The following is a 17,967-nucleotide window of genomic DNA, read 5'->3' as shown; positions in this document are numbered from 1 at the left end:
GTTGACTTGTTGGGCAACCACTCAACTCAGTTGTCACATTATCCCCTGGCTCTTGAACAGAGATGTTTTGAGAATGTTAGAAAATGGCTGTGAAGTGTGTTGAGCTCCTGGCAGGGAATGTGATATCTAAGTGGATTATCATGCTCCAAACATGATTACCTTGGGGGATCTGGTCAAGGTCTCTCCTCCAGGTGCCCAAGTGGAAAGCAGGATTTGGCAATATATGTGCTCCTTGTTGCCTACCATCACAGAATGACTGCAGAGTGTTTATTGAGCAACTCAGTTGGAGAGGAGTGTGACTTTGTGGAGAGCAGCGTGGTCTTGTGGATAGAGCCCGGGCTTGGGAATCAAAAGGAGCTGGGTTCTAATCCTGGCTCTGCCACTTGTCTGCTGTGTGACCTTGGGCAAGTCACTTCACTTCTCTGTGCCTCAGTTAGCTCATCTGTAAAATCTGTAAAAAGACAGTAAGCCACATGTGGGACAGGGAGTGTGTCCAACCCAATTTACTTGTTTCCAGACTAGCACTTATTCAGTGCCTGGTAATAATAATAATAATAATAATAATAATAATAGCATTTGTTAAGTGCTTACTATGTGCCACACACTGTTCTAAACGCTGTGGTAGATACAGGGTCTTCAGCTTGTCCCACTTGGGGCTCACAGTCTTAATCCCCCTTTTACAGATGAGGTCTGTCTGTAGCCCAAATTACTGCTGTGCACCACAGATGAGGTAATTGAGGCACAAAGAAGTGAAGTGACTTCCCCAAAGTCATACAGCTGGCAAGTGGCTGAGTCAGGATTAGAACCCACTACCTCTGACTCCCAAGCCTGGACTCTTTCCACTGAGCCATGCTGCTTCTCCAAGCATTTAATAAATACCATAATTATTATTATTAGCTTGTGTCTACCCCAGTACTTAGAACAGTGCCTGGCACATAGTAAGTGCTTAACAAATACCCTAAGGATAAGAAAAAGACTGCAGGACCTGAGATCAGGAGACCTGAATTCTAATCCTGGCTCTGGCATTTGCCTACTCTGTGATCTTGAGCAAGTCGCATATGTTTTCTGTGCCTCAGTTTCCTCATTTATAAAATGGCAATACAACACCTCTCCCTCTCCCTATGGTTGTGAGTCCCACGTGAGACAGGGACCTGTATCTGATCTGTGTCTACCCCCCCCGGTGCCTAGCACAGTGTGTGGCACATAGGAAGTGCTTAACAAATACCACAAATATTACAATGGGATGGGGACATTTAAGAAAGAAAAGAGCCTATCTCTTCCCTCAAAATTTTATATTTTGTGCCCATCTGTCTCCCCCTATTTGTCTAATGTACGCTATTCTTTTACTCCTATTGTATGTCACCATGAGCTTAGCATAGTGCATTGAATGCAGCAACTGCTCAGTAAACACGAACAAAAATAATTATGGTATTAATCACTTGCTCTGTGCAAAGCACTGGGGAAGATACAAGAGAATAAAATCAGAAAAATCTCTGTCCCATTTCTGGGGCTTGCAATTTACATTGTCTATTAATCTCAACCTGTCTGTCTCCAAACCCTCTCCCCAACCTATATTCATAAATTGTAAACCCCTCGAGAGACAGGGACAGGTCCAAGTCCCATCTATATGCTCTTTCCGAGCATTTAGTATAGGGCTCTGCACAAAATAAATGCTTAATAAACATTATTACTACTAGTACTGGGGAGAGCAGGTATCTAATCCCCATTTTACAACGGAGGAAACTGAGGACCAGGGAGCCTAAGTGACTTGCCCAAGGTCACATAGCAGGCCAGTGGCAGGTTTGGGACTAGAACCCAGGTCTCCTGACTCCCAGGCTTGTGTTCCTTCTATTAAGCCACACTGCCCTCTACTAAGCGATGCTGATCCCTAATAATAATGATAATAATAATAATGATGGCATTTATTAAGCGCTTACTATGCGCAAAGCACTGTTCTAAGCACTGGTGAGGTTACAAGGTGATCAGGTTGTCCCAAGTGGGGCTTACAGTCTTAATCCCCATTTTACAGATGAGGTAACTGAGGTCCAGAGAAGTTAAGTGACTGGCTCAAAATCACACAGCTGACAAGCTGGGACTTGAACCCATGACCTCTGACTCCAAAGCCCGGGCTCTTTCCACTGAGCCACCTAATGAAACCAAACTCTCTAGTAGGTATGAATACATGGCAAATCCTCCCAAAAGAAATACCCTCAAGTCAGTTGCAAATGTATAATCACTGACAGAGCCACACTAATGTTCCCCAAAGCAGAAACTAACTCAATGACACCTTATATTATTTGAAAGTCCAGGTTTACTTGGGCCAACAAGTCACCGGGCCATTTAGCCCACTTCATTGTTTTCACAGTAGTACTACCTAGTACACACACATACCACTAATTAATTGAGTGAATGTGACCTAAAATAGGCAAAAAATCAACTCTGAATCATTCAGTTGTGGGAAATCAGTGTTGCCTGACTGGCTTAATTGTCCACATTTGTACAGCTGTTTGGTGTCAGGCCATTTCACCATCATGCAGAGAAGCAGTGAGGCCTCATGAGGGGAAAAAGCACAGGAGTCAAATGCCGTCTTCATATGCTGTTATCTTCATCAGCTTACGTAAAATCTCCTGCCGCGATAAGGCGTCGATTCATAGGAGAGCTTGAGAGAGTACAATATAATAGTATGACAGGCACATTCCTTGCCCACAAAGAGTTTACAATCTAGAGAAGCAGCATGACATGTAGAGAAGCAGCATGGTGTGGTGGACAGAGAACGGGCCTGAGAGCCAGAAGGTAAGGGGTTCTAATTCTGACTCCACCATTTCTCTGCTGTGTGACCTTGGGTAAATCCCTTCAGTTTTCTGTGCCTCAGTGACCTCATCTGTAAAACGAGGATTGAGACTGTGAGCCCCACATGGGACAGGGACTGTATCCAACGCGATTTGTTTGTATCCACCACAGCACTTAGTACTGTGCCTGACACATAGTAAGCACTTAATGAATATCCTAGTTATTAATTATTATTAGAGGAGGGGGACGTCACAGTCAGAGCAGAGACTGGAGCGGAAGAGACTATACCAGCTGTAAGGCAGGTTGGATAGATTCATGACACCCAAATCCTTAAAGTGTATATTTTGGGGGTTCTCTGCATAAGTAATGATGCTTTTTGTCCCTAGCATTACTGTTTAATTGTGTTCATACAGTATTACATTTGTCACGGACAGGGAACCTGTCTACCAATGCTGTTGTGTTGTACTCTCCCAAGTGCTTAGTACAGTGCTCTGCACACAGTAGGCGCTCAATAAATGCCTTTGATCATGATGATGATGTTGCAAACTTAATGGCATTTTAAGCTATTGGATTTAGTCCTAAAACGATTAGCGTCATTTGCCAGCATTAAACATATCAAGTTCATCAATGGCATATTGGAAAGTGCGAGGGCCTGGAAGACCGAAGATGATGGATTGTAATCCCGGTTCCACTGCTTATCTGCTGTGTGATCTTGTGCAAGTCACTTTTCTTCCCTGTGCCTCAGTTACCTCATCTGTAAAATGAGGATTGAGTCTGTGAGCCTCACGTGGGACTCTATCCAACCCCATTTGCTTGTATCTACCCCGGTGCTTAAAACATTGCTTGACACATAGTAAGCGCTTAACAAATACCACAATTATTATTATTTATTGAGTGCTTACTATGTGCAGATCACTGTATTAAACCCTTAGGAGAGTACAATACAACAGAATTGGCAGACATGTTCCCTGTCCACTATGAACTTGCAGTGTAAAGGAGGAGACAGCGTGGCTCAGTGGAAAGAGCACGGGCTTCGGAGTCAGAGGTCATGGGTTCGTATCCTGGCTCCGACACATGTCTGCTGTGTGACCTTGGCAAGTCTCTTAACTTCTCTGAGCCTCAGTTACCTCATCTGTAAAATGGGGATTAAGACTGTGAGCCCCACGTGGGAAAACCTGATCACCTTGTATCCCCCCCAGCACTTAGAACAGTGTTTTAGAGAAGCAGCACGGCTCAGTGGAAAGAGCCTGGGCTTTGGAGTCAGAAGTCATGGGTTCAAATCCCAGCTCCACCAATTGTCAGCTGTGTGACTTTGGGCAAATCACTTAATTTCTCTGTGCCTCAGTTACCTCATCTTTAAAGTGAGGATTAAGACTGTGAGCCCCCCGTGGGACAACCTGATCACCTTGTAACCTCCCCAACGCTTAGAACAGTGCTTTGCACATAGTAAGTGCTGAATAAATGCCATTATTATTATATTAATATAAATAAGTAATTTATAATGTATAATTTAAAGATACGATATTCTCTTCTGTGTCATCTTCCTACAAAATAAGATTTTTAATTAGGAAAAAAAGAGCCCTGAATTTTTCATGTTTGTTTTTCTTCCTTCCAGAGAGCTGGAGTGGGCTTTGGGTCTAATTCCCTTGACCAGGGCTTCCAAGCAGGGACTGAATAACCATGGAATAATTCTTCACCCTCTTTCCAACATGCCCATGTTTCTTATTTGCTGGATTGATCATGTTCTAAGTATTCATGACCACACTACATTTAAAACCAGATTGCCACTCAGCAGAGAAGCAGCATGACCTAGTGGATAAAGCATAGACTGGTAGTCAGAAGGACCTGGGTTCTAATTCTGGCTTGGCCACTTGCTGCCCTGTGACCTTGAGCAAGTCATTTCACTTCTCCATGCTTCAGTACCCTCATCTGTAAAATGGGGATTAAGACTGTGAGCGCCATGTGGGACGTTGATTATGTTCAGCCTGATTAGCTTTTATCTTCCCCAGCACTTAGTACAGTGACTGGCATATCATAAAAGCTTAACAGATGCCATTAAAAAAAAAGAAAAAAGGACTATGGATGTCATAAGCAATTCTAGGGCCATTTTTGGTACCTCTCCAGGAGGATTAAAGCTACCAGGAATCTTTGAAAAGTATAAAGTTTGAAGTAAACTCTCAACGAAGTAGACGGTAAGCTCCCTATAGACTGTAAGCACACTGTAGGCAGGGAACGTGCCTACTAACTCTGTTATATTGTGCTTTCCCAAGTGCTCTGCGCACACTAAGCACTCAGTAAATGTGATTGATTGATAACTCTTTGTGTACAGAGCACACTGTCCTCTTCCTCTTCTCTATTATATAACAAATGCCTTTTTTTTTTGTTTTGTTTTTTTTCCCTTTCCTTCCAGGCTGAATTTTCAGAGTTGAACCTGGCGGCCTATGTCACGGGGGGCTGTATGGTGGATATGCAGGTCATCAGGAACGGGACCAAAGTTGTGAAGTAAGGAGTGCCAAAATTTGATTCCCTTGTCCCTTGCTAATTGGAAGGAAGTGGGTACAAGCTGTACAGCTTAATGCTCATAATGTAACTACCCCCAGTGTTCACCAAGTGCCTGTCTCCAAGGAGCTCATCGATCTTAGCAATATTATTCGATGATGATGATCGCATTTATTAAGCACTTACTATGTGCAAAGCACTGTCCTAAGTGCTGGGGAAGTTACAAGGTGATCAGGTTGTCCCACGGGGGGCTCACAGTCTTAATCCCCATTTTACAGATGAGGTAACTGAGGCCCAGAGAAGTGAAGTGACTTGCCCAAAGTCACACAGCTGACAAGTGGTGGAGCTGGGATTTGAACCCATGACCTCTGACTCTAAAGCCTGTGCTCTTTCCACTGAGCCACGCTGCTTCGAGACCATAGAGAAGAGAATAGTAGAGATAAAAGCGAAACTCACAGATAATCTAAGTCCCTTGCTTCAGCCAACTACAAAACCTTCTCCCACCAAACATATGAACCAAAGCTTCTAACAAGAGACAAAATTGATGCTTTGCATTTCACCTCCACTCCCTTTCCCGTCTCCCCTCACACCTTTCACCCATGCTCTGATGATGATAGTAATTATTATCTCTGTAGTATTTAAGTGCTTAGCACTGTTCTAAGCTCTGGGGGTATATAATCAGGTTGGACACAGTCCATGACTCACCCGAGGCTCAGTCTTAGTAGGAAGGACACCAGGTATTAAATTCCCAATTTTATAGGTGAGGAAACTGAGGCACAGAGAAGTGAAGTGATTTGTCCAAGGTCAGGACTCCCAGGCTTGTGCTCTTTCCACTAGGCCAACGCTCCTTTGCTTTTCTCTCACTTTGGGACAGAGTCCTATTGACAAATTCATTTTTTGCTAGTCTCCACTAGAGTTTCTGGCCTTCAGCTTTGGGCTGCAATTGCTTGCAGGTGGGGATCTATTATTCATCCCCTTCCAGCATCACCGATGGGTGCTCAGTTAGCATTCAATTAATCAATATCACTGGTATTTACTGAACACTTACTGTGTGCAGAGCACTGTACTAAGCACTTGGGAGAGCATAATACAACAGAGTTGGTAGGCACCTTACCTGCCCACCATGAGCTTATAGTTTAGAAGGCATTCTTTACAAAGAGTCAGGACAAGGAAGAGAGCTACAAAACTTGGACTCTAAGGGGAAGGAATTCTAAGAGAAGGAATTCCTCTCTTTGTGTATAGAGCACACTGTCCTCTTCCTCTTCTCTATTATATAACAAATGCCTGGGTATTTTTTTGTTGTTGTTCTTTGGTCTGTTTATCAGGGGTGGATCTTGGGTCTCATCCTGAGGACAGTCGAGGGATCCCAGGATGTTAGTGGAGATAGAATGATCACCCAGGAGACCCCGAGGGCAGTACCATGTCCCAAGAAAATTCACATGACCTTCATTTGAGGGAGGAGGGGGATTTCATTTGGGTGGGATCTCTCTTTATTTTTCCCAACCGGCTATGTCATGGCCTTAGAAGGGCTTGAGATGCCTTTTCTCCCTTCCAAGGCAATAGTAGCAGCATTAGTGTTTATCAAGTTCTCACTTCCTGCAATGACGCTGTATTAAATGCTTGGGAAAAACAAGACTAACAAGTGCCAAATTCTTTGTTCACAAGCAGCTTATTCCCTATCGGGGGGGAAATGGATATAAAATACTGACAAATAACTGAGTCAAAATAGATAATGTACAATGGAAAAAAAAACAAATATACAACAAGGCTGCTGAAGAGGACTTGTAGATAGACTGGGGCATAATCCATTCAGTGAGCAGCGTTTATCCAAAGAGACATTACCCTCTGAGGGGAGATGAACAGGGCAAGGAAGCCAAGAAGAGGAGACAGTATGAAGCCTGTAAAGAAATGCTACATCCCCAAGTTACTCATGAATATGTCAAATGAGCCGGAAGCTCTGCCTGCCAATCTCTTGTTATTCTAGTGAAAGGGAGGAGCTTTATCTCCCGTGGGGCAGGGGAGGTGTGGGACAGGGGGATGAGGGAACCATTTGGCACCAAGATTCTCGTTTCATCAAGTCATAGAAATCAGAGATGGAAAAGACCCATTATGTCATCCATTCGGTTCCCTGCTAGTCTTCTGGGACCGCCGTTATGATGGATACTCGCAGGGTTCTGTCCACTCTATTATTAAATGACTCAAGCAGTCAGACTTGTACCACTTGGCTGGGAGTTTACTCACCCCACCAGCAAGCGGAGTTTGCTCTGAGACCAGTATTGCTGTTTGGAGCCCTACTCGGATTCCTTGGGGTAACTATAGACTGCACCCACTCTAGACTGTAAGCTCACTGTGGGCAGGGAATGTGTCTGTTACATCATTATATCGTACACTCCCAAGAGCATAGTACAGTGCTCTGCACACAGTAAGCATTCAATAAATATGACTGACTGACCTTGTAGACTAAATTATCACCTCTTTTTGGAGTTTGCTCCTGTCACACCTTTAGCTCCTCTATCAGTAATAATAATTGTGCTATGTTTAAGCGCTGTGTTCTGAGCATTGTGCCAAGTTCTGGGGTGGATACAAGATAATCAGGCCAGTCATGGTCCCTGTCCCACATAGATCTAGAGTTGGGGAGAACAGATATAGTATCTCCAGTTTACAGAGCAGGAAACAAGGCCCAGTGCGATGAAGTGACTTGCCCAAGGTGACCGGGCAGGCACATGGGAGAGTGGGGATTAGAACTTGGGTCCTCTGGCTCTCAGGCCCGTGCTCTTTCTGTTGGGTCCCTGGCTCTTACTGGTCTTCGGCTGGGCTGGACCCCCTGAGTCCAGCCTCCGCTGCTGCCCCAGAGTACCCCGACCCCTAGGACTGCTCAAGGGTGGTCTTCCTCCACCACCCGGGAGTCGAATGACAAATAATCCTAGTCAGATAACCCTAACCCTGCCTGCTCTCCCTGCTACTTAGACCTTGAGCCCCGTGTGGGACAGGAACTGCGTTCAACCTGATTAACTGTTGTCTACCCCAGAGCTTAGAACAGTGGTTGACACACAGTAAGAACTTAACACATAGCGTAATGATAATAGCATATTATGGGTGATAATGTTTTCTATCAAGCAACGTGACCCTATCTAGAAGCAGCATGGCTCAGTGGAAAGAGCCCGGGTTTGGGAGTCAGAGGTCATGCGTTCTAATTCCGGCTCTGCCACTTGTCAGCTGTGTGACTTTAGGCAAGTCACTTCACTTCTCTGGGTCTCAGTTCCCTCATCTGTAAAATGGGGATTAAGACTGTGAGCCCCATGTGGGACAACTTGATGACCTTGTATCCCCCCCAGCGCTTAGAACAGTGCTAGGCACATAGTAAGTGCTTAACAAATACCAACATTATTATTATTATTATTATTATTATTATTATTATTATTATTATTATCAAGTGGTTATTTCATGCCTTGCACTGCCCTAAACTCTAAGGGAGTTTCAAGGGGATTAGGTAATAATAATAATGGCATTTATTAAGCGCTTACTATGTTCAAAGCACTGTTCTAAGCGCTGGGGAGGTTACAAGGTGATCAGGTTGTCCCACAGGGGGCTCACAGTCTGAATCCCCATTTTACAGATGAGGGAACTGAGGCACAGAAAAGTTAAGTGACTTGCCCAAAGTCACCCAGCTGACAATTGGCAGAGCTGGGATTTGAACCCACGACCTCTGACTTCAAAGCCCGTGCTCTTTCCACTGAGCCACACTGCTTCTCTACAGGCAAATTAGATGAGACACAGTCCCTGTCTCACTTGGGCTAACGGTCCAAGTTGGAAGAAGTGCATGTTTTTTAATCTCATTGTGGAAGCAGAAGAAGTTGTGTCTTGCTGAAAGTTACCCAGAGGCAAATGAGAAGGGTCAGGACTAGAGCTTATGTCTCTTAGTGTCCAGTCCCATGCTCTTTCCACTAGGCTACCCTGTCTCCTCATTAGCAGCAGCTGTATCATTTCTTGAGTATCTACTATGTGCAAAACAGTACCATAGTAAGTCCCTGTGCTCGAGGAGCTTACAGTCTAATAATAATCATTAAAGTAATTATTATGCCCCACTGGGAAAACCACTGGATCTCACAGCTTCCAAGAGCAGGGAAGTTCTTGTGGCAATGTTCTTCCTGGTTGCCCACAACCCCCTCTCCCCAGAAATGTGGGACCAGAAAAGGGGTGGGGGGCAAATCAAATGGTGGATAGGGTCCTATTAGGGTCTTGGAAGGTGTTAACTGACCCCAGGTGAAAATCCACCCTCTGTTGGAATTGACATAAGTCCACCTCTGCACATGCATTCCCCTTCATTGTCATCATCATAGTATTTATTGAGTGCGTACTGTGTGCACAGCATTGTAATAATAATAATAATAATGATGGTAGTTGTTAAGCACTTCCTATGTGCCAAGCACTGTTGTAAGCACTGGGGTAGATGCATGGTAATCAGGTTGTCCCATGTGGGGCTCATAGTCTTAATCCCCATTTTACAGATGAGGTTCTGAGGCACAGAGAAGTTAAGTGACTTGCCCAAGTCACATAGCTGATAAGTGGCAGAGCCAGAATTAGAACCTATAACCTCTGACTCCCAAGCCCGTGATCCTTCCACTGAGCCATGCCGTTTCCCGAAGTGATTGGGAGAATACAATATAATAATATATTGTAATAATATAACAGGCACACAATGATTTTACAGTCTAGAGGATGCTATTTGTTAAACGCTTACTATGTGCCAGGCTGTGATGAATACACACTAATCAGGTTGAACACAGTCCATGTCCCACACGGAGCTCACAGGTTTAATCCCCTTTTTACAGATGAGGTAATTTAAGTACAGCACCTGTATATCTGTATATATGTTTGTACATATTTGTTACTCTATTTTACTTGTACATATCTATTCTATTTATTTTTTGTTAGTATGTTTGGTTTTGTTCTCTGTCTCCCCCTTTTAGACTGTGAGCCCACTGTTGGGTAGGGACTGTCTCTATATGTTGCCAACTTGTACTTCCCAAGCGCTTAGTCCAGTGCTCTGCACACAGTAAGCGCTCAATAAATACGATTGATGATGATGATGAAGTGACTTGCCCAAGATCACTCAGCAGACCAGTGGCAGAGTCAGGATTAGAACCTAGGTCCTTCGGACTCCCAGTCCCATGCTGTATCCACTAGACCTCCCAACACTGCTGAGGCCATTGGCTCTCTTGGGCCCCATTGGTACAACTGTCCTAGTTCTCTCTAGGCTTAGCCCAGAATTTAATTTCTACCATCCCCAGAAGTCCAGGGACAATCCCCCGGGAAGCAGCAAAGCTCCCTGGGAATGTGGCCCAGGCCAGAAGCATACCAAAGGCTCAACTCAACTTTAACCAAGGCAGGATAGGATAGACTGTTCTCTCCCAAGCATTTTTCTAGTCTTCCTGCTTCTGCAGATATCTCTCTGAGAGCAATTTTAGCTGCGTTTTCCGGGTTATTCTTTCCTGAACTGGGTGAGCTTTCATATTTTAGAGGCGAATCTACTAATGTACTTTTTTTCTGACAAGCACTTAGCTAGTACTTTTTCCTGAATAGGTTGCCCCTCTGTTAGAGGCCTTTTATTGGGTCTTTATGGGTGGATGTGTAGCTCTCTTTTGTGGGGTGAAAAGGAGATGATCTAGCCAACCTAATGTCATTTACAATCTATACCATACTACAAACTCAGCATTTGTTCCCCATATGTGCTGGCTTGGCCCCTGCAAAGTTCCCCAGAGAGCATTGTGCAGCCATCTTTCATTACTACTCTCGGTGTTGCTCAACAGAGACACGGGGAGGGAATGTGTGTGTGTGTGTCACTCATTTGCATTAAAAATCACTTCAGAAATACATTTATCATGAGTGCCTTGAATAGACAATCTCCTCCCTTCTGTTTCCCCAAATTCCCACTTGCAGCATGCACATTCTGTTACAAGGAGTGACTGATCAGATTTCTCAGAAAGACCATGAACTCTCATTCCCTCTTCTACGAATCTTGTCCAGCCATATAAATCCTACTCTTGTTCTCAATCCCACTGAAAGCTGAGCTCTAGGAAGGGAAAACACCGGAAAATATCACTTTATAATTTTTTTTTCATCAGACACACCTGACCCTCTATTTTTTTTAAAAAAAAACCCTCGTCTCCACCACTTTTGTGTATGTACAATATAATGCATAAACCTCCTATTCTCACTTGGCTGTTGATCTGTATTGCTTGTAAATTGGAAAGGCATTTGTAAATCACCAGCCTGTGCTTGATAACTGAGATAAGTTAAATGAAAACCTGTTGATCATTACACATTAGGAATTTGCTCATTAAAAGTCAGTCTACAGCAGTAATGCTAGTTGTAGCACACTTAGACTGGCTGGGCTCTGGCACACTAGACTGTAATTAGAAAACTTGGTACTTAAAGAGCAATGAGAGGCAGTGTGGTCTAGTGGAAAGAGCCCATCCCAGGGAGTTAGAGGACTGTGTTCTAGTTCTGGCTCTGCTGGTTGCCTGCTGTGTGACCTTGGCCAGTTCACTTCACTTCTCTGTGCCTCAGTTTCCTCATCTGAGGGGGATTCAGTCCCTGGTCTCCCTCCTGTTTAGACTATGAGCCCCATGTGGGACAGGGACTTTGTCCAACCTGATTAATTTATATCTATTCCAGTGCTTAATACAGTGCTTAACACATAGTAAATGCTTAACGAATATGGTGATAGAGCAATATTGGGTCGTGAGAGGCAAATGACACACTACCTGATACCTAAGCAGCTGCTGTGTGGGGAAGTTATGAGCAGGGAATATTGTTATATTGTACTCTCCCAAATGCTTAGTACAATGCTCTGCACACAGTAAGTGCTCAATAAATATGATTGACTGACAGACTGAAAGCTCTTTGTGGGCAGGAAATGTGTTTGTTGTATTGTACTCTCCCAAGCACTTAGTACAGTGCTCTGCACACAGTAATCACTCAATAAATACGATTGACCGACTGTAAGCTCTTTGGGGGCAGGGAATAGGTTATATTGTTATACTCTCCTAAGTGCTTAGTACACTGCTCTGCACACTGTAAATGCTAAATAAATGCAATTGGCTGCCTGATGGAGTGAACTAAGGCTCCCGTGAACTAGGAAAGCAGGAAAAATCTTTTGGCCGTTTTAAGTGCTTACTATGTGTCAAAAACTCTGCTAAGCGTATACGTTCCAAGCACTCTGCTAAGCCTACTATTTTTATTTATAGTACTTGTTAAGTGCCTTCTTTGTGCCAGGCACTGTTCTAAGCATTGGGGTAGATTCAAAATAATCAGTTTGGATACAGTTCCTGTCCCACAAGGGGATCACAATCTTAATCCCCACTCTACAGATGAGGTAACTGAGACACATAGAAGTGAAGTGACTTGCCCAAGATCACACAATAGACAAGTAGAGAAACTGGGATTAGAACCCCAAGTCCTTCTGATTCCCAGGCCCATGCTCTATCCAGTAGGCTCCACTGCTTTCTGTGCCAAGCATCATGTGCCAGCAGTGAACCAAGTGCTGGGTTTGATACCAAATGAACAAATCAAACAGTCTCTGGCCCACATGGGGCTCTACCTTAGGGGAAAGGAGAAAAGAAAGCTAATCCCCATTTTACAAATAAGGTAACTGAGACACAGAGAAGTTTGATGACTTGCCCAAGGTTATCTAGGAAGTCCTTTGAGCCCTTGAGAGGACTTTACATATCTCACTCAGTCAACATTTACTGAGCTTCTACAGTATGCCCAGCTCTGGATTAGGCATTTTCATTCATTCAGTTGTATTTATTGAATGTTTACTGTGGGCAGAGGACTGTACTAAGCGCTTGGAAAGTACAATTCAGCAACAGAGGCAATCCCTACCCAACAATGGGCTTACAGTCTTGTACCTACCTGTAACTGCAGATTCCTTTGCCTACCCAGAGCCATTTTAAACCAATACAAGCACTGCTTTCAGACATAAAAAGTGGAAAGAGCCCGGGCTTTGGAGACAGAGGTCACGGGTTCAAATCCCAGCTCCACCAAAAGTCAGCTCTGTGACTTTGGGCAAGTCACTTAACTTCTCTATGCCTCAGTTACCTCATCTGTAAAAGGGGAATTAAGACTGTGAGCCCCACGTGGGACAACCTGATCACCTTGTATCCCCCCAGTGCTTAGAACAGTGCTTTACACATAGTAAGCGCTTAACAGATACCATCATCATCACATAAATGCTTCAAATAAAGTCCTTGGAACTTGGCTTTCAGTTTATGCTAGTGATGGTTAGATTCTAAGTGGGAAGAAAAGGACTGACAGATTCATAATGCAAATGGGATCATTAGAGTTGTTTCATAAATGTTATTTAGAAATTCTGGCCAAGGAGGAGAGAGTTGCAGGAAGAGCCAAACCTCAAAGCCTATGACTTAGGCCTCAGGGAGATTCTCTCTTCAGAAGTGGAGTAGGAGGGATTCTTTTAGGGACCTAAGAGCTGTCGGCAACCTTGGCTTAATTAGACCCTGAAAGCAAGCGATAAATCCACGTGCAGGCACACCACAGGTTTAAAGAGCACCCCAGAGTATGTGCAGTATGGGAAAATGTGCTGACATACCCCAACCTACATGCATATATATGCTGCTTCCTACATTATGGCTCATCGCAGCAGGTCAGTCAGTCCCTCACCACCCCTATCTTCAGTTGCCCTACCTCCTTTGCCAGCCACTTTTTTGCCATTCCCCTTCTCACCCATGCAACCCCCGTCACCCACACACAACCCCACCGCTTCCAAGTCACTGGCTTACAGTCCGAGGTCACAGTACGTTAGACAAGTGGCTAGATTAGAACCCAGGTCCTGGAGCCGTGTTCTTTCCACTAGGTCACCCTGCTTCCCGGGCCTAAATGTTAGGCTTCAAGGTGAATGAACAAACCAAAGAAAGAATATTGTACAGTGAAGTTTCTTCAGCAGATGCTCATCTAAACCATACCATAGAGAAGCAGTGTGGCTCAGTGGAAAGAGCCTGGGCTTTGGAGTCAGAGGTCACGGGTTCAAATCCCAGCTCCACCAATTGTCAGCTGTGTGGCTTTGGGCAAGTCACTTAACTTCTCTGGGCCTCAGTTACCTCATCTGTAAAATGGGGATTAAGACTGTGAGCCCCACGTGGGACAACCTGATCACCTTGTATCCCCCCAGTGCTTAGAACAGTGCTTTGCACATAGTAAGTGCTTAACAAATACCATTATTATTATATTATCATTATTATTATTATTATACCCTCTAACGAAGTCAGTGTTAGGGTGGTTTGGGGACTTAGCCAGATAGTATTATGCCCCCAGGTAGTATTATGCCCTGTGCTTCCCCGCAACCCCATGAAGTATGACAGCCAGGGAGAAAGGAATGGGCTGGAAGCAAATGGGTGGGAGACATGCAAGTTCCACATGTTTCTCGAGTATTCTCAGACATATTTTGTAAGCATTTAGTAGCCTAGTGGAAAGAGTATGGGCCTGGCAATAAGAGGGCCTGGATTCTCTGTGCCTCAGTTCCTTCATCTGTAAAATGGGGATTAAGACTGTGAACCCCACGTGGGACATGGACTGTGTCCAACTGCCACGTAGGAAGTGCTTAACAAATACCATTCAAAAAAAAAGTCACCAATAAAGACCGAGAGCTGCCTCCATCAGAGAGCTGCCTCTGATAACCCCCACCCCCGTGAGCCTTCAATGAATGGCTGCTTATTTTGCCCTTTACCCATCGACCTTCCCCTACTCCTCTGTCCCGAGGTTAAACCCAAAACTCTGGGACAATTTTACATTGTTTTTTAGTGAAGGGTGATGCATCAGAGACATGCATCTGGATCACAAACATCTCTTTAGCATCAAAAGCCCACAGTATCTGCTTTAGCTGGTCTTAGACAGTATTAATGTCTGTCTCCCCCTCTAGAATGTAAGCTTATTGTGGACAGGGAATGTGTCTGTTTATTGTTATATCATACTCTCCCAAGCACTTACCCCAATGCTCTGCACACAGTAAGTGCTCAATAAATTGGACTGACTGAAGCCCAACTAGGAGAGGTTTTTTTTTTTTAGTTTTGTGGTGTAATTGTGGTATTTGTTAATAATAATAATAATAATAACGGCATTTATTAAGCACTTACTATGTGCCAAGCACTGTTCTAAGCACTGGGGAGGTTACAAGGTGATCAGGTCGTCCCCTGAGGGACTCACAGTCTTAATCCCTATTTTACAGATGAGGGAACTGAGGCACAGAGAAGTGAAGTGACTTGCCCAAAGTCACACAACTGACAAGTGGTGGAGCCGGAATTTGAACCCATGACCTCCGACTCCAAAACCCTGGCTCTTTCCACTGAGCCACGCTGTTAAGCACTTATGTACAAATCACTGTTTTAAGTGCTGAGGTAATAATAATAATGATGGCACTTATTAAGCACTTACTATGTGCAAAGCACTGTTCTAAGTGCTGGGGAGGTTACAAGGTGATCAGGTTGTCCCACGGGGGGCTCACAGTCTTAATCCCCATTTTACAGTTGAGGTAACTGAGGCCCAGAGAAGTGAAGTGACTTGCCCAAAGTCACCCAGCTGACAATTGTCAGAGCTGGGATTTGAACCCACGACCTCTGACTCCAAAGCCCGGGCTCTTTCCACTGAGCCACGGTAGATACAAGTTAATCAGGTGGGACACAATCCCTATCCCACATGGGACTCACAGTCTTAGGACTGGTAGACTGGAGTATGGAGGTGGGAGCTTGTGGCCATCTGTGGAGTCAAAAGGAGCTGGGATGTTGGGACTCTGTGAAACAAAGAAGCAGGAACGGGGTCAGTTTGACTAGTAGGTGACTCAACACCTATTATTTTGAAGTGGGGAATGTGAGCACTTTTTCATAATAAATTGGAAGCTCTGTTTTCTCAGTGACCCAAAAGTAGAGTGTTTTCTACCACTTTCTTTGCCTGAATAGGCTGTACCTTCTGGCCAGATGTCCAACAGCCAATCACTGCACAGAATTGAGTCAACATTAAAAGTCAAGCACTGTGGTAATTAAAGCAAAATCAAGAGGCTTAATTTCTTCCTTTTGCTAGTGGGAATTCACCATCTCAGTGCTTATAGCTCCATTACACTTAACCTTGCTCTCAAGTAGCCATTCATCTGGTTTTATCTTGGGAAGTGCAGTTTTCTGCTGGTTTTCCCCTAAGTTATCATTGTGCTATTTGTTAAGTACTTCCTCTGCAACACACACAGTGTTCAGCCCTGGGGTCGATACAATATAAGCAGATTATACATAGTCCCTCTTAGTATAATGGGGGGAGAACAAGTATGTCATCCAGATTTTCCAGATAAGGAAATTGAGTAGAGAGAAATTAATTGAATTGTCCTGAGCCCGTTGTTGGGTAGGGACCGTCTCTTTATGTTGCCAACTTGTACTTCCCAAGCGCTTAGTACAGTGCTCTGCACACAGTAAGTGCTCAATAAATACGATTGAATGAATGAATGAATAGGTTGCCCGGTCGGTCATTGATACCGAACAGGATGCCTCTCTGTCCATTTTTATTTTAAGAGCTCAACTCCCCTCTTCCCCAGCTCCGCTGCCAACTTCCATGACTTGGACACAGAGAAGGAGTTTATGCCTGCTTTGGAGGGGAATGTAAAGGACCTGGAGCAAATTGGATGTTCCAGGGTCCCCCAGGAGACCCTTCCTCAGATCATGTGTCTCTCAATTGTATTTCAATCGCTCATATTTATTGAGCATTTATTGTGTGCAGACTTCTGTACTGAGCACTTAGGAGAGTACAATATGAAAGTGTTGGTAGAGATGTTCCCTACAAGCTTACAGTCTAAATTGGTGTACTTCTGTAAAATTATTCCAGCCAATTGATCACTGATCAGTGGAGACCCTTGACCTCTAGACCATAAGCTCTCTGTGGGCAAGGAATGTATTTATTGTTATATTGTACTCTTCCAAACACTTAGTTATCTGAAGATATACAGTTTAAGTCGTTCTTAGGAAGCAGCCCTGCCCTACATTGTGAAAGGTTATGGGTGTCAAAAGAGTGAATGCAGCTGAAGGAGTTTGCTTGTGGCAAAAAATACCATTGATATTATGAGAAGAGGTAAGCACAGATTGAATAAGCAAAGCTACGGAAGAGTATTTTAGGGAGGGGGGAGGCAATTTTGGGGTTGGAAAAGCATCAATCAATCATATTTATTGAGCACTTACTGTATACAGAGCACTGTACTGAGCACATGGGAGAGTACAGTACAACAGAGTTGGTAAGCACATTCCCTGCCCACAACAAGCTTACAGCTAAGAGGGTGAGACACCACTGTGGTTTGAGTGAAATTTTCCCTGACTTTGTTACCCTATCACACCCATCTTTTCCTTAGCTCATAAAATATGAATCAGCTATTATCAATCGCCTGATTTATTTACAAGATAGAGCAAGAATTTTATTGTAAAAGCCAGGTATCTCAGAAATATAATTATGCATATTTCCTTAGCTCCATTTTCTTTGGAAGAATGCCATTTATGACCTAGGTTCTCTGTGCTTTCAGTAATAATAGTAATAATGACATTTATTAAGTGCTTACTATGTGCAAAGTAATGTTCTAAGTGCTGGGGAGGTTACAGGGTGATCAGGTTGTCCCACGGGGGGCTCACAGTCTTAATC

At 44.0% G+C, this 17,967-nt stretch overlaps 1 protein-coding gene across 1 annotated transcript in view; it reads left to right on the top strand.

Annotated features, from left to right (window-relative positions):
- Positions 1-17,967, top strand: part of SYN3 (synapsin III) — a 350,093-nt gene that overhangs the window by 57,937 nt on the left and 274,189 nt on the right. Inside the window, exon 4 of the mRNA XM_038756250.1 lies at positions 5,201-5,292. Coding sequence (XP_038612178.1) covers positions 5,201-5,292 — 92 coding nt within the window. The remainder of the gene's footprint in view (positions 1-5,200; positions 5,293-17,967) is intronic.

The sequence above is a fragment of the Tachyglossus aculeatus genome, chromosome 14 (assembly GCF_015852505.1).
Source record: "Tachyglossus aculeatus isolate mTacAcu1 chromosome 14, mTacAcu1.pri, whole genome shotgun sequence".
Classification (NCBI taxonomy): domain Eukaryota; kingdom Metazoa; phylum Chordata; class Mammalia; order Monotremata; family Tachyglossidae; genus Tachyglossus; species Tachyglossus aculeatus.
The sequence above is the reverse complement of the archived record's forward strand: the minus strand, read 5'-3'. Positions and strand labels throughout refer to the sequence as shown.